The sequence below is a fragment of the Pelobates fuscus genome, chromosome 11 (genome assembly GCF_036172605.1).
Source record: "Pelobates fuscus isolate aPelFus1 chromosome 11, aPelFus1.pri, whole genome shotgun sequence".
NCBI classification, from domain to species: Eukaryota; Metazoa; Chordata; class Amphibia; order Anura; family Pelobatidae; genus Pelobates; species Pelobates fuscus.
This window is the reverse complement of record NC_086327.1, coordinates 25819683-25837790: the sequence shown is the minus strand read 5'-3', so window position 1 is coordinate 25837790 and position 18108 is coordinate 25819683. Positions and strand designations below refer to the sequence as shown.

At 39.6% G+C, this 18108-nt stretch overlaps 1 protein-coding gene and 1 long non-coding RNA gene across 3 annotated transcripts in view; both read right to left on the bottom strand.

Moving 5' to 3' along the window:
- Window positions 1-1813: 1813 nt before the first annotated feature.
- The window catches only part of LOC134577512 (uncharacterized), a 747008-nt gene continuing 730713 nt past the window's right edge, over window positions 1814-18108 (bottom strand). The window contains exon 2 of the long non-coding RNA XR_010086029.1: window positions 1814-2580. This is a non-coding gene — a long non-coding RNA (uncharacterized LOC134577512). The remainder of the gene's footprint in view (window positions 2581-18108) is intronic.
- Window positions 3588-18108, bottom strand: part of LOC134577509 (tetraspanin-4-like) — an 83501-nt gene continuing 68980 nt past the window's right edge. For both annotated transcript variants that reach the window (XM_063436277.1, XM_063436276.1), the window contains 3 exons: window positions 15279-15407; window positions 7315-7398; window positions 3588-4881 (listed from right to left, as the gene is read on the bottom strand). In XM_063436277.1, the coding sequence (XP_063292347.1) occupies window positions 4813-4881; window positions 7315-7398; window positions 15279-15407 (282 nt within the window). In that variant the 3' untranslated portion in view covers window positions 3588-4812. The remainder of the gene's footprint in view (window positions 4882-7314; window positions 7399-15278; window positions 15408-18108) is intronic.

Genomic DNA, 18108 nt, shown 5'->3' with positions numbered 1-18108 from the left:
CAATAGGCTGACACATAGTAACTCTGATCGCAGTGACAGGCTGTCACTGCGATCAGATCGCAGGGAGAGGCTGTCTCTGCATTCAGATCGCAGAGACAGCCTCTCCCTGCGATCATACTCTGCAGATCGCGGTCACTGACCGCAGGGGGACTGCCTGGGGGGCCAGGCATGTCCCCCGACCGCGATCTGCTGCAGAGAATTCCGCCGGCTCCATGTGTCAGCCGATTTTAAAATCGGCTGACACATGGTAAATACCGATCGCAGTGACAGCCTGTCACTGCGATCGGAAGCTGCAGACCGCGGTCCCCAGGCACAGGGGGGCTGCCTGGGGGGCCAGGCATGCCCCCCGACTGCGATCTGCAGCGGCCATGTTCCGCCGGCCACGTGGGGGGTAAGACCGCCCAGGACGTACCATGCCGTCCTGCGGCGTTTAGAGCCGCCCAAATAAGGACGGCATGGTACGTCCTGCGGTCTTAACGGGTTAATTAAGATTTTCTTATCCCCTGCTATGTTAATAGCTCGCTAGACCCTGCAAGAGCCTCCTGTATGTGATTAAAGTTCAATTTAGAGATGGAGATACAATTATTTAAGGTAAATTACATCTGTTTGAAAGTGAAACCAGTTTTTTGTTCATGCAGGCTCTGTCAATCATAGCCAGGGGAGGTGTGGCTAGGGCTGCATAATCAGAAACAAAGTGCATTAACTCCTAAATGACAGTGAATTGAGCAGTGAAATTGCAGGGGAATGATCTATACACGAAAACTGCTTTATTTAGCTAAAGTAATTTAGGTGACTATAGTGTTCCTTTAAGTATTCTTTAAATGTTAACTGTTTAAAAAGTAACTTAATCTGTTAGTAAACTAGCCCAAACAAGTTAGCGTCTTTGTTTATTTCAAGAATATCTGCATATCTACCGATCTGCATTTATTGTACAGATTCAATTAAAGGGACGCTATAGTAACCGAAACAACTTCAGCCTAATGATACTGTTTTGGTGTATAGTTAATGCCCCATGCAGTCTCATTGCTCAATGTTCTGCTATTAAGGAGTTAAATTACTTGTGTTTCTGTTTATGCAGCTCTAGTCACACCTTCCCTGGCTGTGACTGACAGCCTGAATAGAAACAAAATGGTCTTGTTTGCAATCAGATGAAACTTACCTTAAATGGTTTTGTCTCCTGCTTTGTAAATTTAACTTTTATTAATTACAGTAGCATTCTGCAAGGTCTTGCAAGCTATTAACAGACCAGGATATAATAAATTCTAAATGAAACAGAATTTGCAATAAAGGAAGTGTAAACATTAGATGACTCTTTACAGGAAGTGTTTAGGAAGGCTGTGCAAGTCACTTGCAGGGAGGTGTGATTAGGGCTGTATAAACAGAGTGATTTAACTCCTAAATGGCAGATAATTGAGCAGTGAGACTGCAGGGGCATGATCTATACACCAAAACTGCTTCATTAAGCTAAAGTTGTTTAGGTGACTATAGTGTCCCTTTAATGTTTGTGTGTGTGATGAATATACAATGACAATATTGTTGACACCAAATATGATTTTTTTTTAAAACTAATTTATCACCTCTGTATAACACGAATGCAAATAAAAATTGAATTAATAAAAAATTGGAATGTATCATTCTAGAACTGTAACGGCTAACCATGATGTTCATATGTTCGGAACTAGTTTAAAAGATGCTTGGCCAGTCTATGAAGGAACTGTAATCCTTGTAACAGCTTAGGTCTAAATATGATAATCCATCGCTGCACTAGTATAGGCACTCCGGTAGGAATCTGGCTGTAAAGGACACAAAAAGGTGAATAATACAGTATTTATTGGTATTTAAACACAATACAGAGTATACTTTGTGTTCAGTTACATCTAATATTTACACTCTAAGCTAGTTACAGTTGGGAAAAAGTCATAAAACACTGGTGTTGTATATAATAATAGGTATGCTTGATCCAGCCCATAGCTCCGTAGTAAAGCATGATAGATCAGGACACCAGGAAATCCTTCTAGTTTGTCCGAATTAAGTTAATTAATCAAACAGGATGAGAAAATTCAGTAATAAACTGGCTTGTTAGGGCTACGTGTAAATTCAGTCGTTTCTCAAACTGGTCTGTATCAGCACATCTTGTGAGTACTGAGTGGTTCAGCACTGAAACAGTCCATCATGCGATGCTTTGAACAACCACAGCAACACAATTTGCACAGTAAAAATAAAGTGTTCACTGCAATATTAAGGATATGATTATACCTTCTTTAACCTTTCGCGCTGACTCGATAAAAATATCTAGTGAAACTTCTAGGAAGGTAGAGGACATCTGATCTTTTTCTAAAGACCGTAAGAAGCTTTGGAAACAAAAGAAACGGTCTTGAATCAAGCGGCAATAAAGCAGTAACATGATTTTGCCGAAATCGACGTCTGTCTGTATCACACTGCTTCCTATCAACGGGGGGCTTTTCCTTTCATTCCAGATGGTTGATGTTCTCTCCTGTGAAATGTACTCTGGTGGAACAGAGACCTGGTATACTGTTCCATCCTTTGTGAACACACAGCTAGGCTTCTATGTCTTATTTCCTTAATGTTGTTACAGGCTGAATTGTATTGTAAATGATTGCAATTAGATTTGATTGAGAAAAGGGGTTTAGATATCTTTTAGCAATGGCAAAAGCACTTTTTGAGGCATTTGAGACAATAATTAAATTGAAGTGATCATTGAAATCAGGTGAGTACCTGTTTGAAGTACCGCCAACACAAAGGATATTTTATTGGATGGTCTAAAAAAAGTTTGGACCTTAGAGAGAACTTAATGTAGCTTAATGTGAAACTGTAGCGATCGTTTCGTTTTAACTGCCATTGCTCCCGAAGGACCTGAATATATTATTTATCATACAGATAAATGATATATTCTATGTAAGGTTCAGCCCAGCACTGCCATGTCCACAGCTAAATGGGTGTTATATTACTGTAAAACCATCATCGGATTATTTGTTTGTCCTGCCCCCTGGTTTGAAGGATTGGCTTTGCATATGACACTTTCCCAAGCAAGGTAACCCTACTCTGTGATGCCAACACACTGGCTTCATTGCCAGTGCTAAAGCATCTGAACAGACTGACTTCAGTCACTCCGTTCCTATACTTCATACTGCATGGGCAGCAATTTGCCAATCCAAGCATTAGACACATTCGGCATCATCATGTTGGCTTGTTGCTGCCAAGCTTGAAGTCCTTAAATAACAAATGATGTAAGGAGAAAGCACCTCTCTAGTGGGTGGTTGACAGCCACTAGAGGCGTGTTTTCAGCCAAATGTAAATATTGTCATTTGTCATCTACGTTAAGATGTAGTGGTTTTGGTGCTTAGAATGTCCTTTTATTTCCTTTATCAATTGTACTGCTCTTTTCTGGGATAGTTGCTTGGGACCGGATGAATATAATGTCCCGTTCTTGCAAAAAGGGACTCATCAAAATTACATGGGGACAAATTTTAGGTCCAAACGAAGGACCAAGATCTGCTATTGCATTGTTTGGAACATTATCACACATACATAAAACAAAAATGAATAATGAAATGTTCCCTCTGTCGTGTTACATAAAGAAGGCTTTAAATAATAAAAAAAACAAAAAAAAAACCTGCAGATCCTTTACATTGTAAGCTCATGTCATAGAATTAAACGTTTGTCTTGTTTACCTATTGTACAGCGCTGCGGAATATGTAAGCGCCAAAAAAGTAATTGTAATCGGTTTCCTATCAGATATTAGACCTGTAGCTTTTAATCTCTAAATGAAAACGTAGCTCAAAACATTTGCATACAGTAGCATAAAGGACAGCGTAATGAATTAACATTACATAATGCTTATTTATTGACCATATGTGCTTTTCTCGTGACTCCCAGGAGCATGGACCCTTACTGTGCTTTGTAGAAGATCTATTATAACAATATAAGCTGAGATACGTCCTATGATTATTGGGACATGTAACATAAAAGTCAAGATTCTAAAAATAAAAATTTGAAACTGTGCTTTTTTGACAAACCTTTCAATATTTATCAGAACTCAATAGCTAAAAAAGGATATTTGGATTGGATTGTAAAGTTGTGACATGGCAATTTAAAATTCTCTCCTTTTTTAGAATAAAAGGGATCAATGTCCCATAGAGTTCAAATAGTGGCTCTCCACTTACTGTGGAACACATGCTCCAGAATGCCTTGCCTGCATGCGTCAGGTCAAAACGTTTGGGAACCGAAGCTCTCCTGGTTGAGTATCAGATCCGGTCACAAGGTTGTTTTGCTATTCTCAGAAGATACTCAGCTATTTCTACATCTGTGTTTACTGCGAACAGTCTCTAATGTTTTATTTCTGGCTGACCTCCTTGAGGTCTCGAGGTCGGGTATGCAATGTATTAAGTTTTATCCCTGGAATGTCCTCATTGGGCAACAGATCTGAAGACAGCCAAAAAGCGTCTTGTTTATGGCTTAATTTCAGTTCTTCATCTGTGAAACAACTTCTTCAAATTTACACTTGTAAGAAAAAAATGTTGGAGCCAAATTCTGTAGACCTGCTCAAGCTGGCGTAGCCTTAAAAGGTATAAAAGTAACGCCCTCCATAGTCTGGAGGCCACAGTGATAGTGCAGAGACTGATTGAAAGAGAATTGGAAGATACAAGTCCGTCTGCTGTTAGAAGAATTAATGGCAGCTTGGCGTTCCTGGGTAAGTAGTCAGAATGGCCATTCTTAGTGGGTTCTCACAATGGACATGGAAAAATAGCAGACATAGAGATAGTTTATATGGCTCCTTGAAGGACACTGGACTCATTCATAATATTTCTCAGCCTTCAGGACCTGGCAATACATCAGCATAGAGAAGACCAGACCAAAGACCTATGTGTGGAACAAAAGAGAAAAAAGATTGTGGAAGTTATTATGGTCAGGTGAAAGAGCTTACTCTTGTAGATTTCCAATACAACAGACACAGGGCGATAATAAATTTGCCTCAATCCTACTCATGGACCCTTGGACAAATGGGGTGCTGCTAGACTTACATCTACACTTTGTCACTGGCCCACCTCCTTTACCCTCCTCCGACTGGCGCCTGACTTCTAGGGACGTCAATGTTGGCGGTATGAGGCAGGCAATTAGCTTGAGCATAGCTTTGTATAACACACTTGTTACTCTGGGGAAAGCACTGTAAATGCTCGTACACATGTGAGAGCAATCTAGAAAACTGCTGGTATAACAATTTCTTCTGCTGTAGTATAGCAGAGCCATACCTCGAACTGCAGAGCTTGTGTTGTTTGTATCTGTAGTTGCTTTGTGCATGATGACAACATGAAAAAATACACAGACATATAATATTAAATAAGATCTAGAAACAATAAACATGTCCTAATGTTGTAGTTCTTAACCTTTTTTTGACAGGGACCATAAATTATATAGATGTATATGCACATTCAGTTATCCGTTATATAACACCAGGCTCAAAATTTTTACCCATTAGCAAGTAAAAATTCAGGACTGGTGAGAAGAAATTCATGGACAAATGCCTTGTTGACCTCTGCCCCTAGGCATTGTTTTATTTTTAACACCATTTGAGATTAGAGGCAAAATCATTTTGTATTTGCATCTGGAGGTGTCAACAAATAAATATATAGTAACATCAATATATATTAGCTTAATGAAGCAGTTTTGGTTTATAGATTATACCCCTGCAGTCTCACTCATTTTTGGGTAAATTACTTTGTTTATACAGTTTTAGTCACACCTTGCTGCATTTTACCTATACAACCCTCCTAAACACTTCCTGTAAAGAGAGATCTAATGTTTACACTTACTTTATTACACAGTATTTTTAATTTAGACTTTCTTATCTCCTGTACTGTCTATAGTTTGCAAGACCTTGAAGGAGCCTCCTGTGTGTGATTAAAATGTAATCTACAGAGCAGGATCCGGCTGACCAGCAGGAGGGTAGCGCGTTTTACAGCTTGTTATTCCTTGTAGCGTGACCAGTAGAAGAGAATGAGACACATAGGCGACTGGGGGGATGAGACACATGGGAGGCTGGGGGAATGAGACACATGGAAGGCTGGGGGAATGAGACACATGGGAGGCTGGGGGAATGAGACACATGGGGGGGGGGGGACTAAGGGAATGAGACTTATGGAGGTGCTGGGGGAATGAGACATTTGGGGGCAAGGGCATGAAACACATGAATGGAGGGGCTAGGGGGGATAAAAAATACATGGAGGGTTCTGTTGAATACTCCAATAAATCTAATTGCGGCTCTTGAATATTTCTACATTTTAACATGAGGCTCTTACAGACATGAAGTTTGGCTACCCATGATCTATACAAAAAAAACTGCTTCATTAACCCCTTAAGGACACGTGAGATGTCATGATTCCCTTTTATTCCAGAAGTTTGGTCCTTAAGGGGTTAAAGGACCACTATAGTGCCAGGAAAACAAACTTGTTTTCCTGGCACTATAGGGTTTTTAGGTCCCCCCCACCCTCAGGGTCCCACTCCCACTGTGCTGAAGGGGTTAAAACCCCTTCAGCCACTTACCTTTCTCCAGCGCCGGGCTCACCTCAGCTCTGGTAAACTCTCCTCCCTCTACTGACGTCAGCGCCGAAATGCAAATGCGTGGCAAGAGCTGCACGCGCTTTCAAACCGCCCATGGGAAAGCATTTCTCAATGCTTTCCTATGGACGTCCAGCATCTTCTTACTGTGATTTTCACATTGAGAAGCGCGGAAGCGCCTCTAGCAGCTGTCAATGAGACAGCGACTAGAGGCTGGATTAACCCTCAGTGAAACATAGCAGTTTCTCTGAAACTGCTATATTTTCAGCTGCAGGGTTAACACTAGGGGGACCTAGCAACCAGTTCACTTAATTGAGCTGAAGTGGTCTGGGTGCCTCTAGTGGTCCTTTAAGCTAAGAGTTGTTTTGGTGACTATAGTGTTCCTTTAAATTACATTTATATGAAACCGCAGTACAAAGCTCTACATTTTAGAGGAAGCAGGAGAGACAAGAAGAAACAACTGGCACATTGAAAAGATGTATTCTGATTGGATGGGTACATTTTTTAGTGAACAGAAAATGTACAAATGGCAGCCCCAGCATGCTAAATAATGCATACTTCCTGGGGCAATGGAATGAAAAATAGATGTGTTTCAGAACTTTTAGATCTATATTTAAACTTGTTCTATGTACTAGTTCTCACAAGCTGACCTTTGATAAAGTGTTATTGCCATTCTAAATTTTGGGCATTACTATACTCTCAGGTCAGAGGTCTACAAGGGAGCTCAAATTCACTTACCTGGACAATTAGGATACAGATACCAAAAATTCTTACTGAAGACATATTGAGCGCAACCCATTCTTTTACTTTTACATAGCAGGGCTGAAAAAAAAAGAGGAAAAAAAAGGAGACTCAGGTCAACATTTATTCTCGAAATTAGGAAAAATAACAGCCAGCCAGAACCTATAAAAATTGTCTATTCTAACTATTATTTTAATTTCTGGATGATTCAACTCTTGGAGCAGCTGTGCACACAACCGTCCTACCTCCAAGTGACAAACTCAATAAAATGTATTCACTAAATTTTAAAATGTGAAAATTTACAGTGGAATTTTAAAATTTCAGGCACGCCAGGAAAACGGCCAAGTAATAGAACTACAGTTTTGCTAGTTTCGTAAAACTAGCAAATTTCTTGTCAATTCTGAAATTCCCTGTTTTCCTCGTTCTCACTAAGATTCTGTAGAATAAAGTCTGTTAGCAATAACCTCACGTCATCTTGACATAACTATCAAAATTATAAGCACTTTGGCAATGTTCTTACAGCCAAATTAAATCAGGTGAACTCGAGATAGCAGCCTGCAAAGTACGATATAGCACAGACATTTGGGGTAAAATATGCCCACAATAGAGACATTATTTTATATTATGGAGGCATTGTTAGGAAGCTGCATTCCTTAAATTTTTTTTAAAAATCATACCGTTTTGTTATTTATCCATTTTTGAACTACCACAACAAAAGTCAGAATTTATGGTTTTACACTATTTAGAATGCCTCAATTGTTGCATGACATATGCATAGTCGCCTTTTCAGCATATGCGTTACCAATTTAAAAACCCCAAGGACACTCAGACACCTTATTTTTGGGAAAAAGATCACAGCTTTAATAATCAAATAAAACAAACATTCTAAAATGGTCATTGTCAACATCCTTAAACATTGCATATCAACCCCAAGTCCTTTACCAATTCTACCCCAGACAATTACCCACATAAATAATCCATGATACCACATTCTAACATATAATTTAACATATAACCACATAAACCATTGCCACCGAGTGCATGATTTACCATATTCCACAATGTAGGGGTATACCTGAGATACACCCTACACACACCAGGTTCGGAGCTACCCACGAGCTCAAACCAACCACCATACTCCACAATGTAGGGGTATACCAAGATACACCCTACACACACCGGGTTCGGAGCTACCAACAAGCTCGAACCAACCAATAACTTTCCAAACCTAACTGTTCTTAGCGAACTAAACTCTCTTAGAACTGGACAAACGACCTACACCCCAACTTGTCTATCCATCCATCGCCGCCATGACCGGGAGCTAGAACCATAAAAAATGGAGGGTGAGTGGGACAAAACAGCCAAGTGATGATTAAATTAAGATGGCCCCTGATCTAAAATGGCCACTATATATACTCCCATAGCCAAAACCCCACCCCCACTTTCTTTAGCCTAACCCCCACACTAAACACCTCCTATGCCTGTCTCCTAGCCATGTCAAGGTCCATTCCACTTAGCTGTGGTGCTCCATGGGCTACAACATGAGTGTTAACACTTTTTGTTTCTGTAATGAACGAATGAAAAAATAAAATTGTGTACAATTACATACTTAAACATTTGAAAAGTATTCCTGAACAGAAATCTGTAGATTAAACTGCTGTTTGACCTAAGATATCAGGGCAAGCTATACATCCTATTTTTTAAATAAATACCATCATAACTTGTTTAAAACATTTTGAAGGAGTTAACAGCTAACGGTCAGGAGTAAGCAACAGCCCAGTCCAAATTGACGCTACTCATATTTGATTAAATAACTGGAAAAATGCTACGTAGGCATGGAAACAGAATTACTAAGAGTTTTATGTGCAGAACACATAAGTAAATATTTATCTCAAGGAACATATGGAAAGTCCCTCGCGATTAAAGAAAAAAAAAAGACAGGATCAACTGGTATTCACATCTTCAGAATAGATTCAACCCATAATTGCTGTTGTTTATCACAATTCTACCAGCTGACATTGACTGATTTGTTGTGCTGATGTCTGACAAACAAATTAGGACTGAAGATAAGTGAACATGTTGCACATGGACACATTTCTGCAGCAAATATTTCGACAAATCCTCTTTATCTTAATTGACAGTTCTATGAAATTGCCAAAAAAAACCAAACACTTTTTAAAATTTGAAAACAAAGGCATGAGATTTCACCTACAAAAAAAAAAAGGTTTTTGTTTTTCTCTACAGCAGGAGTTTTTAACCAGTGTGCTGTGTTTACACATTATTAATAAATACACGTCACAAATAAAAATTCCACTTACACAAATGACACGCAAAAATATACAATGTAACAAGACAATTTTCCCTAATAATGAACAAAAACAAAATCAAGCAATAATGTATAATATACAGCGTAAAAATAATATTATGGATGTGATGTGCAAATGGTCTTATTATGGCTAGTCAATAAAATATGACGGTGTGTACATTCTGGACAATCACTTTGCACTAGTTTGTGGGTTTTTTTTTTGTTAAATGTTAAAAAAAACTTCAGTAAAAAAAAAAAAAGTCTGATAAACTGCAGTACTCAGATTTCATTTGCGAGCTCTATTTTTGTACGGAGCTACAGTAAGCCGAGATCTTTAGTACATTCTTCAAAAAATCATTAGTGACCCTCAAGACGCTAAGTCACGGATCAATGTCAGGGCTACGAGTGTATTTGTGAAATGCTCAGCACTTGCTGCCTACCTACATGTCTGCATAATTAAACATTATCTCTGCGAAACGGCTGCCAATTCTTAGAACGCTGGGTAAACTAAATAGTTGACACTTTAACCATTTAATGCATGCATGTTTGCTTTCTTATGTTATTCGTACAATTGTTTATTTTTCAAAATAACTCTATTGTTTGATAATGAACATGTGGATGGAAACCGTTTCCTCTCTTTTGTTTTGGTGTTTTTGTACCCCCTTTTTATTTTGTTGAAGTTATAATATTTCGAAGTTTTTTTCAATAAAAACATTTGACTAGAACGCCTGGTAAACCTGTGTTGTACTGTCCTCTTGAGTTATTACTACAAGTTTTATACAGAACGTAATTAAGGTATGTAAAAGCAATTTATGTAATAGCAGATTACACGATGCTCGCAATTTCCTTTTTAATAGATTTTATGATTTAGATTTTTTTTCCTGCATATATTATTGGAAAGGCTGAGGCTATCATCATCCCATTAATCTACCAGCCACCCAGAAGATTGATTTATTAACTTGCCAAATGCCCTGTTTTTTAAAACAACACTATAGTCCCCAAAACAACTACAGCTTATTGTATTTGTTCTGGTGAGTAGAATCGTTACCTTCAGGCTTTTTGCAGTAAATACTGTCTTTTCTGCATGCAGACACTGAACTTTCCTCATAGAGATGCATTGATTTACAGCATCTCTATGAGTAGATGCTGATTGGCCAGGGCTGTGTTTGACTTGTGCTGGCTCTGCCCTTGATCTGCCTCCTTGACAGTCTCAGCCAATTCTATGGGAAAACATTGTGATTGGTGCACAGAATAACTACTGATGATGTCAGCCAAGCAGGCAGATCAGGAGCCGAGGCAGCAGCTGCAGGCTTGAATACAAGTAACATTTTACTATATTTAGAGAGGCAAAGGGAACCTGGGGTGGGAGGGAGATAGATGGTGTTTTTAACACTATAGGGTCAGGAATACATGTTTGCGTTCCTGACCCTATAGTATTACTTTAACCATAAGGCAATTTTAGGCGGCTGCTTGGTGTCGAGGGCTTAGACAACAGCCCCAGAAGCATGAGTTTGCTTGGTCTTACTCATTATCCCTACGTGAAGAGTGAATGGGGAATCCCAATCCATTTGTTTAGTGTGTTATGTTAAAAATAAATAAATGTATCCTGCCCTGGGCCCAGCGTTATCTTAATCCCCCTTTTGCTCAAACACTTTCTCCATCTAGATGTGTTTCCTCAGCAGCATCGTGTGATATCAGTAAAATATTGGGATCGACCGATATTGATTTTTTTTTTAGGGCCAATACCGATAATCTGTGAACTTTCATGCCAAAAGCCGATAACGAAATTCTGTACATTTACCATTTTTTTTAAAATAAACAATTTCGACACAAATCTACTGTTAATAGAACATGTTTATTATTATTTTTATTTTTTTTACAAATCCTTTTTTATTAAGGTAAATGCACAAAATATACATGCCAGTCAGAATTTATTTATGTTTTCAAGAATGTATGTGTGTGTAGTGGATGCAGTGAGAGTATTTGATTAGTGAATGCAGTGTGTGTGTGTTTGTGTAGTGTGTATAATGAATGCAGTGTGTGTTTGTGTAGTGTGTGCATAGTGAATGCAGTGTGTTTGTGTAGTGTGTATATCATGAATGCAGTGTGTGTGCTTGTGTAGTGTGTGTATAGTGAATGCAGTGTGTGTTTGTGCAGTGTGTATATAATGAATGCAGAGTGTGTGTTTGTGTAGTGTGTGTATAGTGAATGCAGTGTGCGTGTCGTGTGTGTGTTTGTGCAGTGAGTGTTTGTGTAGGTATGTTAAGTGTGTAATATGGGGGGGGGGGGGCATATATATATATTTTTTAATTTAATTTTTTTATGTTTTAGTCCCCCATCCCTGCTTCTTACCTGGCCAGGGAGGGGGGATATGGCATTCCCTGGTGGTCCAGTGGCATGGACTGTGCAGAGGGGCCCAGCACAGTCTCACTTACCTTCCCAGCAGCTCCCTTCAGCTCCCCTGTCTAACTCTCACGGTCTGTGTGCAGCGTAGAGCGTTGCCATGGTAACCCGTGGACAATGCTCTGATGGCCGCGGGACTCGCGAAATTTAGACAGGGGAGCTGAAGGGAGCTGCTGGGAAGGTAAGAGTGTGCGGCCCTGGTCTGCATTATCGCCAATATCGGTATCTTTATTGGCCGATACCGATATTGCTGAAAATACAGAATATCAGCCGATAATATCGGCCAGACCGATAATCGGTCTTTCCCTAGTAAAATATATATAAAATAATAAGCTGGCAAAATTGGTATTTGCAAGGCACTATGGTCAGACTGTACCCTAGGCATACCTCTGGCTATAAGACAATGAGATGTGATGAGAGGCCATATGTTTAAAATACAGCTGCAAAGAAATGCATTTTAAAAGTCTCATATTAAAGGCATGAGGTTTTAGAGGTGTGGTTTACTTAAAGGAACATTCTAAGCACCAAAACAACTTTAGCTTAATGAAGCAGTTCAGTTTTGGTGTTGCAGTTTCACTGCTCCGTTCTCTGCCATTTAGGAGTTAAACAGCTGTGTCATTTATTTATTTTTAAAATAATGGGTTTTTTTTTATCTCCTCCTGGGCTGCCCTATGTTTTTCCTTTTTTAAAACAATGCTTATTTTAAAAGCTATATATAAGACAAAGTAGGGACTATGTTTCTCTGTATATACCTTGCAGGTTGACAACATTTTACAAATGGTGGAGCTTTAATCAAGCTCTACAGCATTTGTCATCTTTGTCGTTGGCCACTTGGCCCGCCAGAGTCGCAACACGTCCTGGAGTATCGCAACATCTGTTCTCTGTATTTACTCTTGTGGGATCCCGAGAGTCAACACAGTGCTGTAAACCCAGTATCCTAAATTACGTTTATTCAATAAAAATTTTGACTAAAATAACCAGGAAGAAAAAAAATGCATCTTAGTTTACATTTGCAGGTCAGCTGTCGTCACAGCCATGGTTTGATAAATAGATCTCTCCATAGATATAATACCATTTCCTTTTTTTTATTCCCATGGCACTAGACTCTACCATGTTCGGTTTGTAGCGTCACTATACATATAATACAAACGAAAGATACCAAGATTGATTACTAACGTATTCTCTCTCCTGACACCCCAAGAACAGAATGGAAACATGGCTTTGTCTCTTTGACTTGCCCAGTTAGTGGTAAAAATAAAAAGGCAGATTCAGGTTAACAAGAGCCACTGGGATTACCCATGTTTCTCAACCAGCTTCAAATTCCCATAAATAACTGGAACGATTATAACTGGCTGCTTCAAGTCATTAAAAAAACATGATACATGTTGGTCGTAAATGAATTCAGAATTCTTTTGGTGGAGATGAAGGTTCCATAATGAGATTAAAGATTCCACTCCACCAGCTTACCCAATAAGCAGTCATATCATCATTTCAATGGCTTTGCCTTATCCAGGGTCCTGAAGGAGTTTAACCTAATAAACCATTGTATATTCTGTTTAATCCATAGGGATCTATGGCATTCTTCACCGCCATCACAATCTGGTCTATAAATACCTTCAAGCAAGATGAGATTCCTGATTATCTAGCACTGGCCCCTACAGATTATTGTTATTCAATAAGTAGGACATTCTACAAAATTGTATCATTAAAGAAAATTACACAACAGATTGTTATGACAGTATTCACCTGGGGTAGGCAGCCTTTAGCAATATAGATGTTTTGGACTACATCTCCCCTGATGCTTTGCGGTCATTATGGCGTTTAGAGCATTATGGGAGATGTAGTCCACAACATCTGGAGTGCCAAACGTTGTCTATTTCTTAAGGGGTTACTTTCCTAATAATGATCCGAAGCAGCAAATAAACCATTACTTACTTGAGGGTTTAGACTAATGTATTTTTAAATAACAGTTTATGAAATATATAATATTTTATAGGACCCAGCTTTTAATTGGACAAAGCCCACCAACCAATCACTGATTACTATAAAGGGGTATTTTAAAGTTTATTTGTTGGTGCAGGGAAATAAAATATGTCAGATGTATTTAAAGGGGCTTATTAACTAAACAGCAGATTGTAGTAAATTCTAAATTAATTGCAAATGTTAGTAAAAAATTACTGATTTGGAAAAATTCGCCAATTTGCTAATTTGGTTTTCAATTCACCACAATCCGTTGTTTAGTAAACAAATCCCACGAGATATTGTTAAGGCTAGGCTGACCTAATTTATACAGCAGGGCTCTCTGCCTAATGACTTGCTGAAATTTAGTCAAAAATGTTAACTGAATCCTTAAATCTGTCCTGGATTAATCATGTCAGAGCTTCTGTGCTGTTGGAGAAGCAAATTATCGCAGCTTGCGGCCTCGTACAATTTCACAATCAAAACAGGATGAGTGTGCCAGACTGAATACGGACGTTACTACACAAGATGGATTGTCACGGTGCCATGGATAGCTTCATACTTTAATATCTATCATCAAAGTTATATACACTTTCATCTTTTGTAAATTAAATTATATGAACAATTTAACTTTCGGGCAAGGTAGAAAACAATTTGTTTGATAGTTTAACGTATATAATCCCAAATGTGTCAGAGCACTGTGTTTAAAAATAAACTAAATAAAAAGAATTACGTTTAGGGTTGTCAGACCCGCTGTGTTTTTCTGGATATATATCCAGATACCTATATAGACATTACAACATGTTGATGGCAATATATGAAGAGAGCTGCCTCGCACCAAGAGAATTTAAATGCTGCTCCAAGGAAAGCAATTATTGGATCAACGAGAAACCAGAAGGAACAGCTTCAGTTAGCCAACTTAAGGTCCTTCTTGCAGCATATGAAAGCATCCTTCAGCACAACACGTGCTGTAGACTCCATCTCCCACAATCCTTATACAGCGATACTGCTGGCAAAGCAACAGGGGACATGTAGCCCATGACATCTGGAGTGCTAAATGTTGCCAATCCCTGCTCTAGGGTATCACTTTTCATATACTGTCCATCAGCAAGAAGAAGATCTATGTGCACTATCTATCTAAACATTGCTAAACAGTCGTTACTAATGCAGTTTAAAACTTCTCTAAAAATATATAAATATGCTATTTGCACCTTATAGTGCCTAGAAAGTAGGCTTTGCTGTATTTCTTTTTGGCTCTTTTGAATCACTGTTAATAAGAAAAGGGAACACTCACATCCTTCCACCAGGTGGTGGGCATGGATTGACAGTCCTCGTGGTGTTCGGAGCAGCAGGAGTGCGGCACAGTGAAATTTTCACTCACGTCATACCAGTCTGTATAATTCTTCACCCCGCAGCATCGGAACTAAAAGAGAGAGACACCACCATATTAGGGCATATTATACAGCTTGGCCATTTGAATTATTGTTAATGAATCTTTCAGCGTTTTAGGTCACATGGACGTAATCTACAGCTGCTGACGCCAAACTAAATGGACATTCCACACTGGCTAAGGGTCTCTAAATAGAAATGTCGTAAACGTGCCTGCACCCACACAAACAGCACTGTGGGGGTTAAACTAATTTAGATAGCGAGCCATGGCTGTGCCAAGATAGCCAAGTATCCAAGGCAAAATTCTAACATAAAAAGTATTGCTACTGGGTGAGACAAAAATATTAAAAACACATAGGACACCTCCATTTAAAGTACCAGACTGTGATGATGGCATTCTGCATTCGTAGACACTGTGATTTCTGTGTAAATGCTGGGTTTATATTTGTCCCTCTAGTGGTCACCTCTAGTGGCTGTCACTCAGACATTCTCTAGAGGTGCTTCCTACTACGGTCCTGTCATATTTGCAGGACAGAGTTGAGCGTCTTCAGACTCTGTATGAAGATTCCGTAGCTTCCCACTGAGATGGTCTGGTATAACGGATATCTATGAGGAAAGGCTGATTGTCACAGAGCAGAGATTGTTAGAGGCAGAGTTGTTGCCGTGGAGAGACAATGGTTGAAAGGTTAAAAAAAAAAGATCTGTATTTGAGGCTTAATGGGGAGCCTGTTAATCTAAAAATATACATGTTTGTATTTCTATCAGAGTTTCCCTTTAAAAGAAAAAAGTGGGTATTGGGGGCACACCCCGAACATGCATTTCTAATTAGTAGTGTTGCCGTAAAGACTAAAATATATACAATATACAAAATACAGCTTAGGGAACAGCACACACACACACAAAAAGAATATACAGCTTAAGTATTATAAGTTATAAATTATCAAGTATTATAAGGGAAGTAACGTACACTCTTAGTGGCGTAACATCATTTCCGGGTCAGAGGGGGAATCTCAAAAAGAACATACAGCGGTTTCAAAAAAAAAAAGTGACGCGTTCGGGGTCGCTGTGCCACTTCTGCTGGAGACAGAGGACTAACCCGCATCACCTGATAAGATAACATGCCCCCGAATCCCTGCGGCAAATTGGCCAAACACGGGACACGGTAACTAATAGGAATGAAGAAAGACATATTTGAACGGGAAGGTTAAACATGCAGACTATTGGCAGAGGGACGATCCCAAGCTACACGCTGACATGGACCCAGTGGATACTATCCACGGGATCAGCAGACTTCCAAGCCCTCCTGAGGTGAATAAACACGCAGGAGTGATAGGAGAAAGTGAGCACACCCAAGACACATATCTGACGACACAGGACACGCCGGACCATACCCCGACGTCACATCAAACAGGACACCCAAACTGAGGCCCAACGACACAAACCCCAGCACACGCGCCCGAACTCCAGACATCATACACCTTACAACCAGCCACGCATGGACTCCCTTAGACCCCAAAACACAGAATGCAGCTACACGTTTCCCCCCTTCCCCCCGACCCAACAACAATATCCCTCCCCCCACCCTTTTTTTCTCTTTTCCGCTTTCCTCTTTTTCTTTCTTCTCCACTCTTCACCCTGGGGGCTTGGCCACCACCACTCACTGAAAATGGGGGGAAGGGATCCATACCCCCCAGGTTATTTGGTTAGTTTCCTAACGTTTACCTGGGCACCTGCGAGTGCTAAGTTATACTTGCCAAGACCTACGAGTCTCACACTGCTTTATTGGAGACCTGCGAGTCTCAAATCATCACTCTCCCTGCTGACCGTAAATGGTACCTGCGTGTACCACTACACTGTTGATACTTCACTGACATGATACCTTTGATAACCTGAGTTGTCTTTCGCTACAAAAAACACAAAATTTCACAATAAACAGAAATTTATATTAAAAAAACAAGCAGACTATACCAATTGACAAAGCCCTAGGTGAGGGTGAAACGCGTCTCGAAGGAGAAGCAGGGACGGACTAATAATTGTATTCTGCACTTCGCATTTTTTTTGTTTATTTTTTATGAGCCTATCTTGGGAGGCTCATTTCCATGTGAGTTAAAACATTGTATACTACTTTGATATTTTAGCACCAGACGATTCTTCCCAGCTACATATTTTTGTTCCTCATTAAGGGTAGGTGTTTAACGATATACATCGTACACCCTCCACTTTTTAGGATGGTGTTTGCACATCCACCATTCTCTTGGTTTTCTGTTTTTTGTTGTTGTGGTGGGTAAGAGGGATACTCTTCACTTTAGAAAACAGAGAACTATGTAGAGAACAGCTACAATTACCTGGATGTGCCACAAACCCATGGAAACTATGAGGAAGAGGTAGGGAGGAAAACAACAGTACCTCCAGAGAGTCAGACAGGTCCTGAAGTCAATGGTGACAACAAGATTCAAGTCATCAACACATATTCCCTACCAGTCATCAGGTACCCGCTCGAACAATAACTTGGCCAAGAAAAGACATTGTCACTGTGGGTGTAAAAACGTGGAAACTACTCACTATGCATTGAGGATTTCACCCGAAATCCAACACACAGAGACTGTATACTAGCCGGATGGAAGGAGTCTGGGCCTGATGAGTGTCAAGGCCATAGTCCTGGAAGAAACACAGAGCATTCAAAAGTGCATTGTGGAGATGGTGCCCAAAGATGAACTGCTAAGGAATTGCCTGAG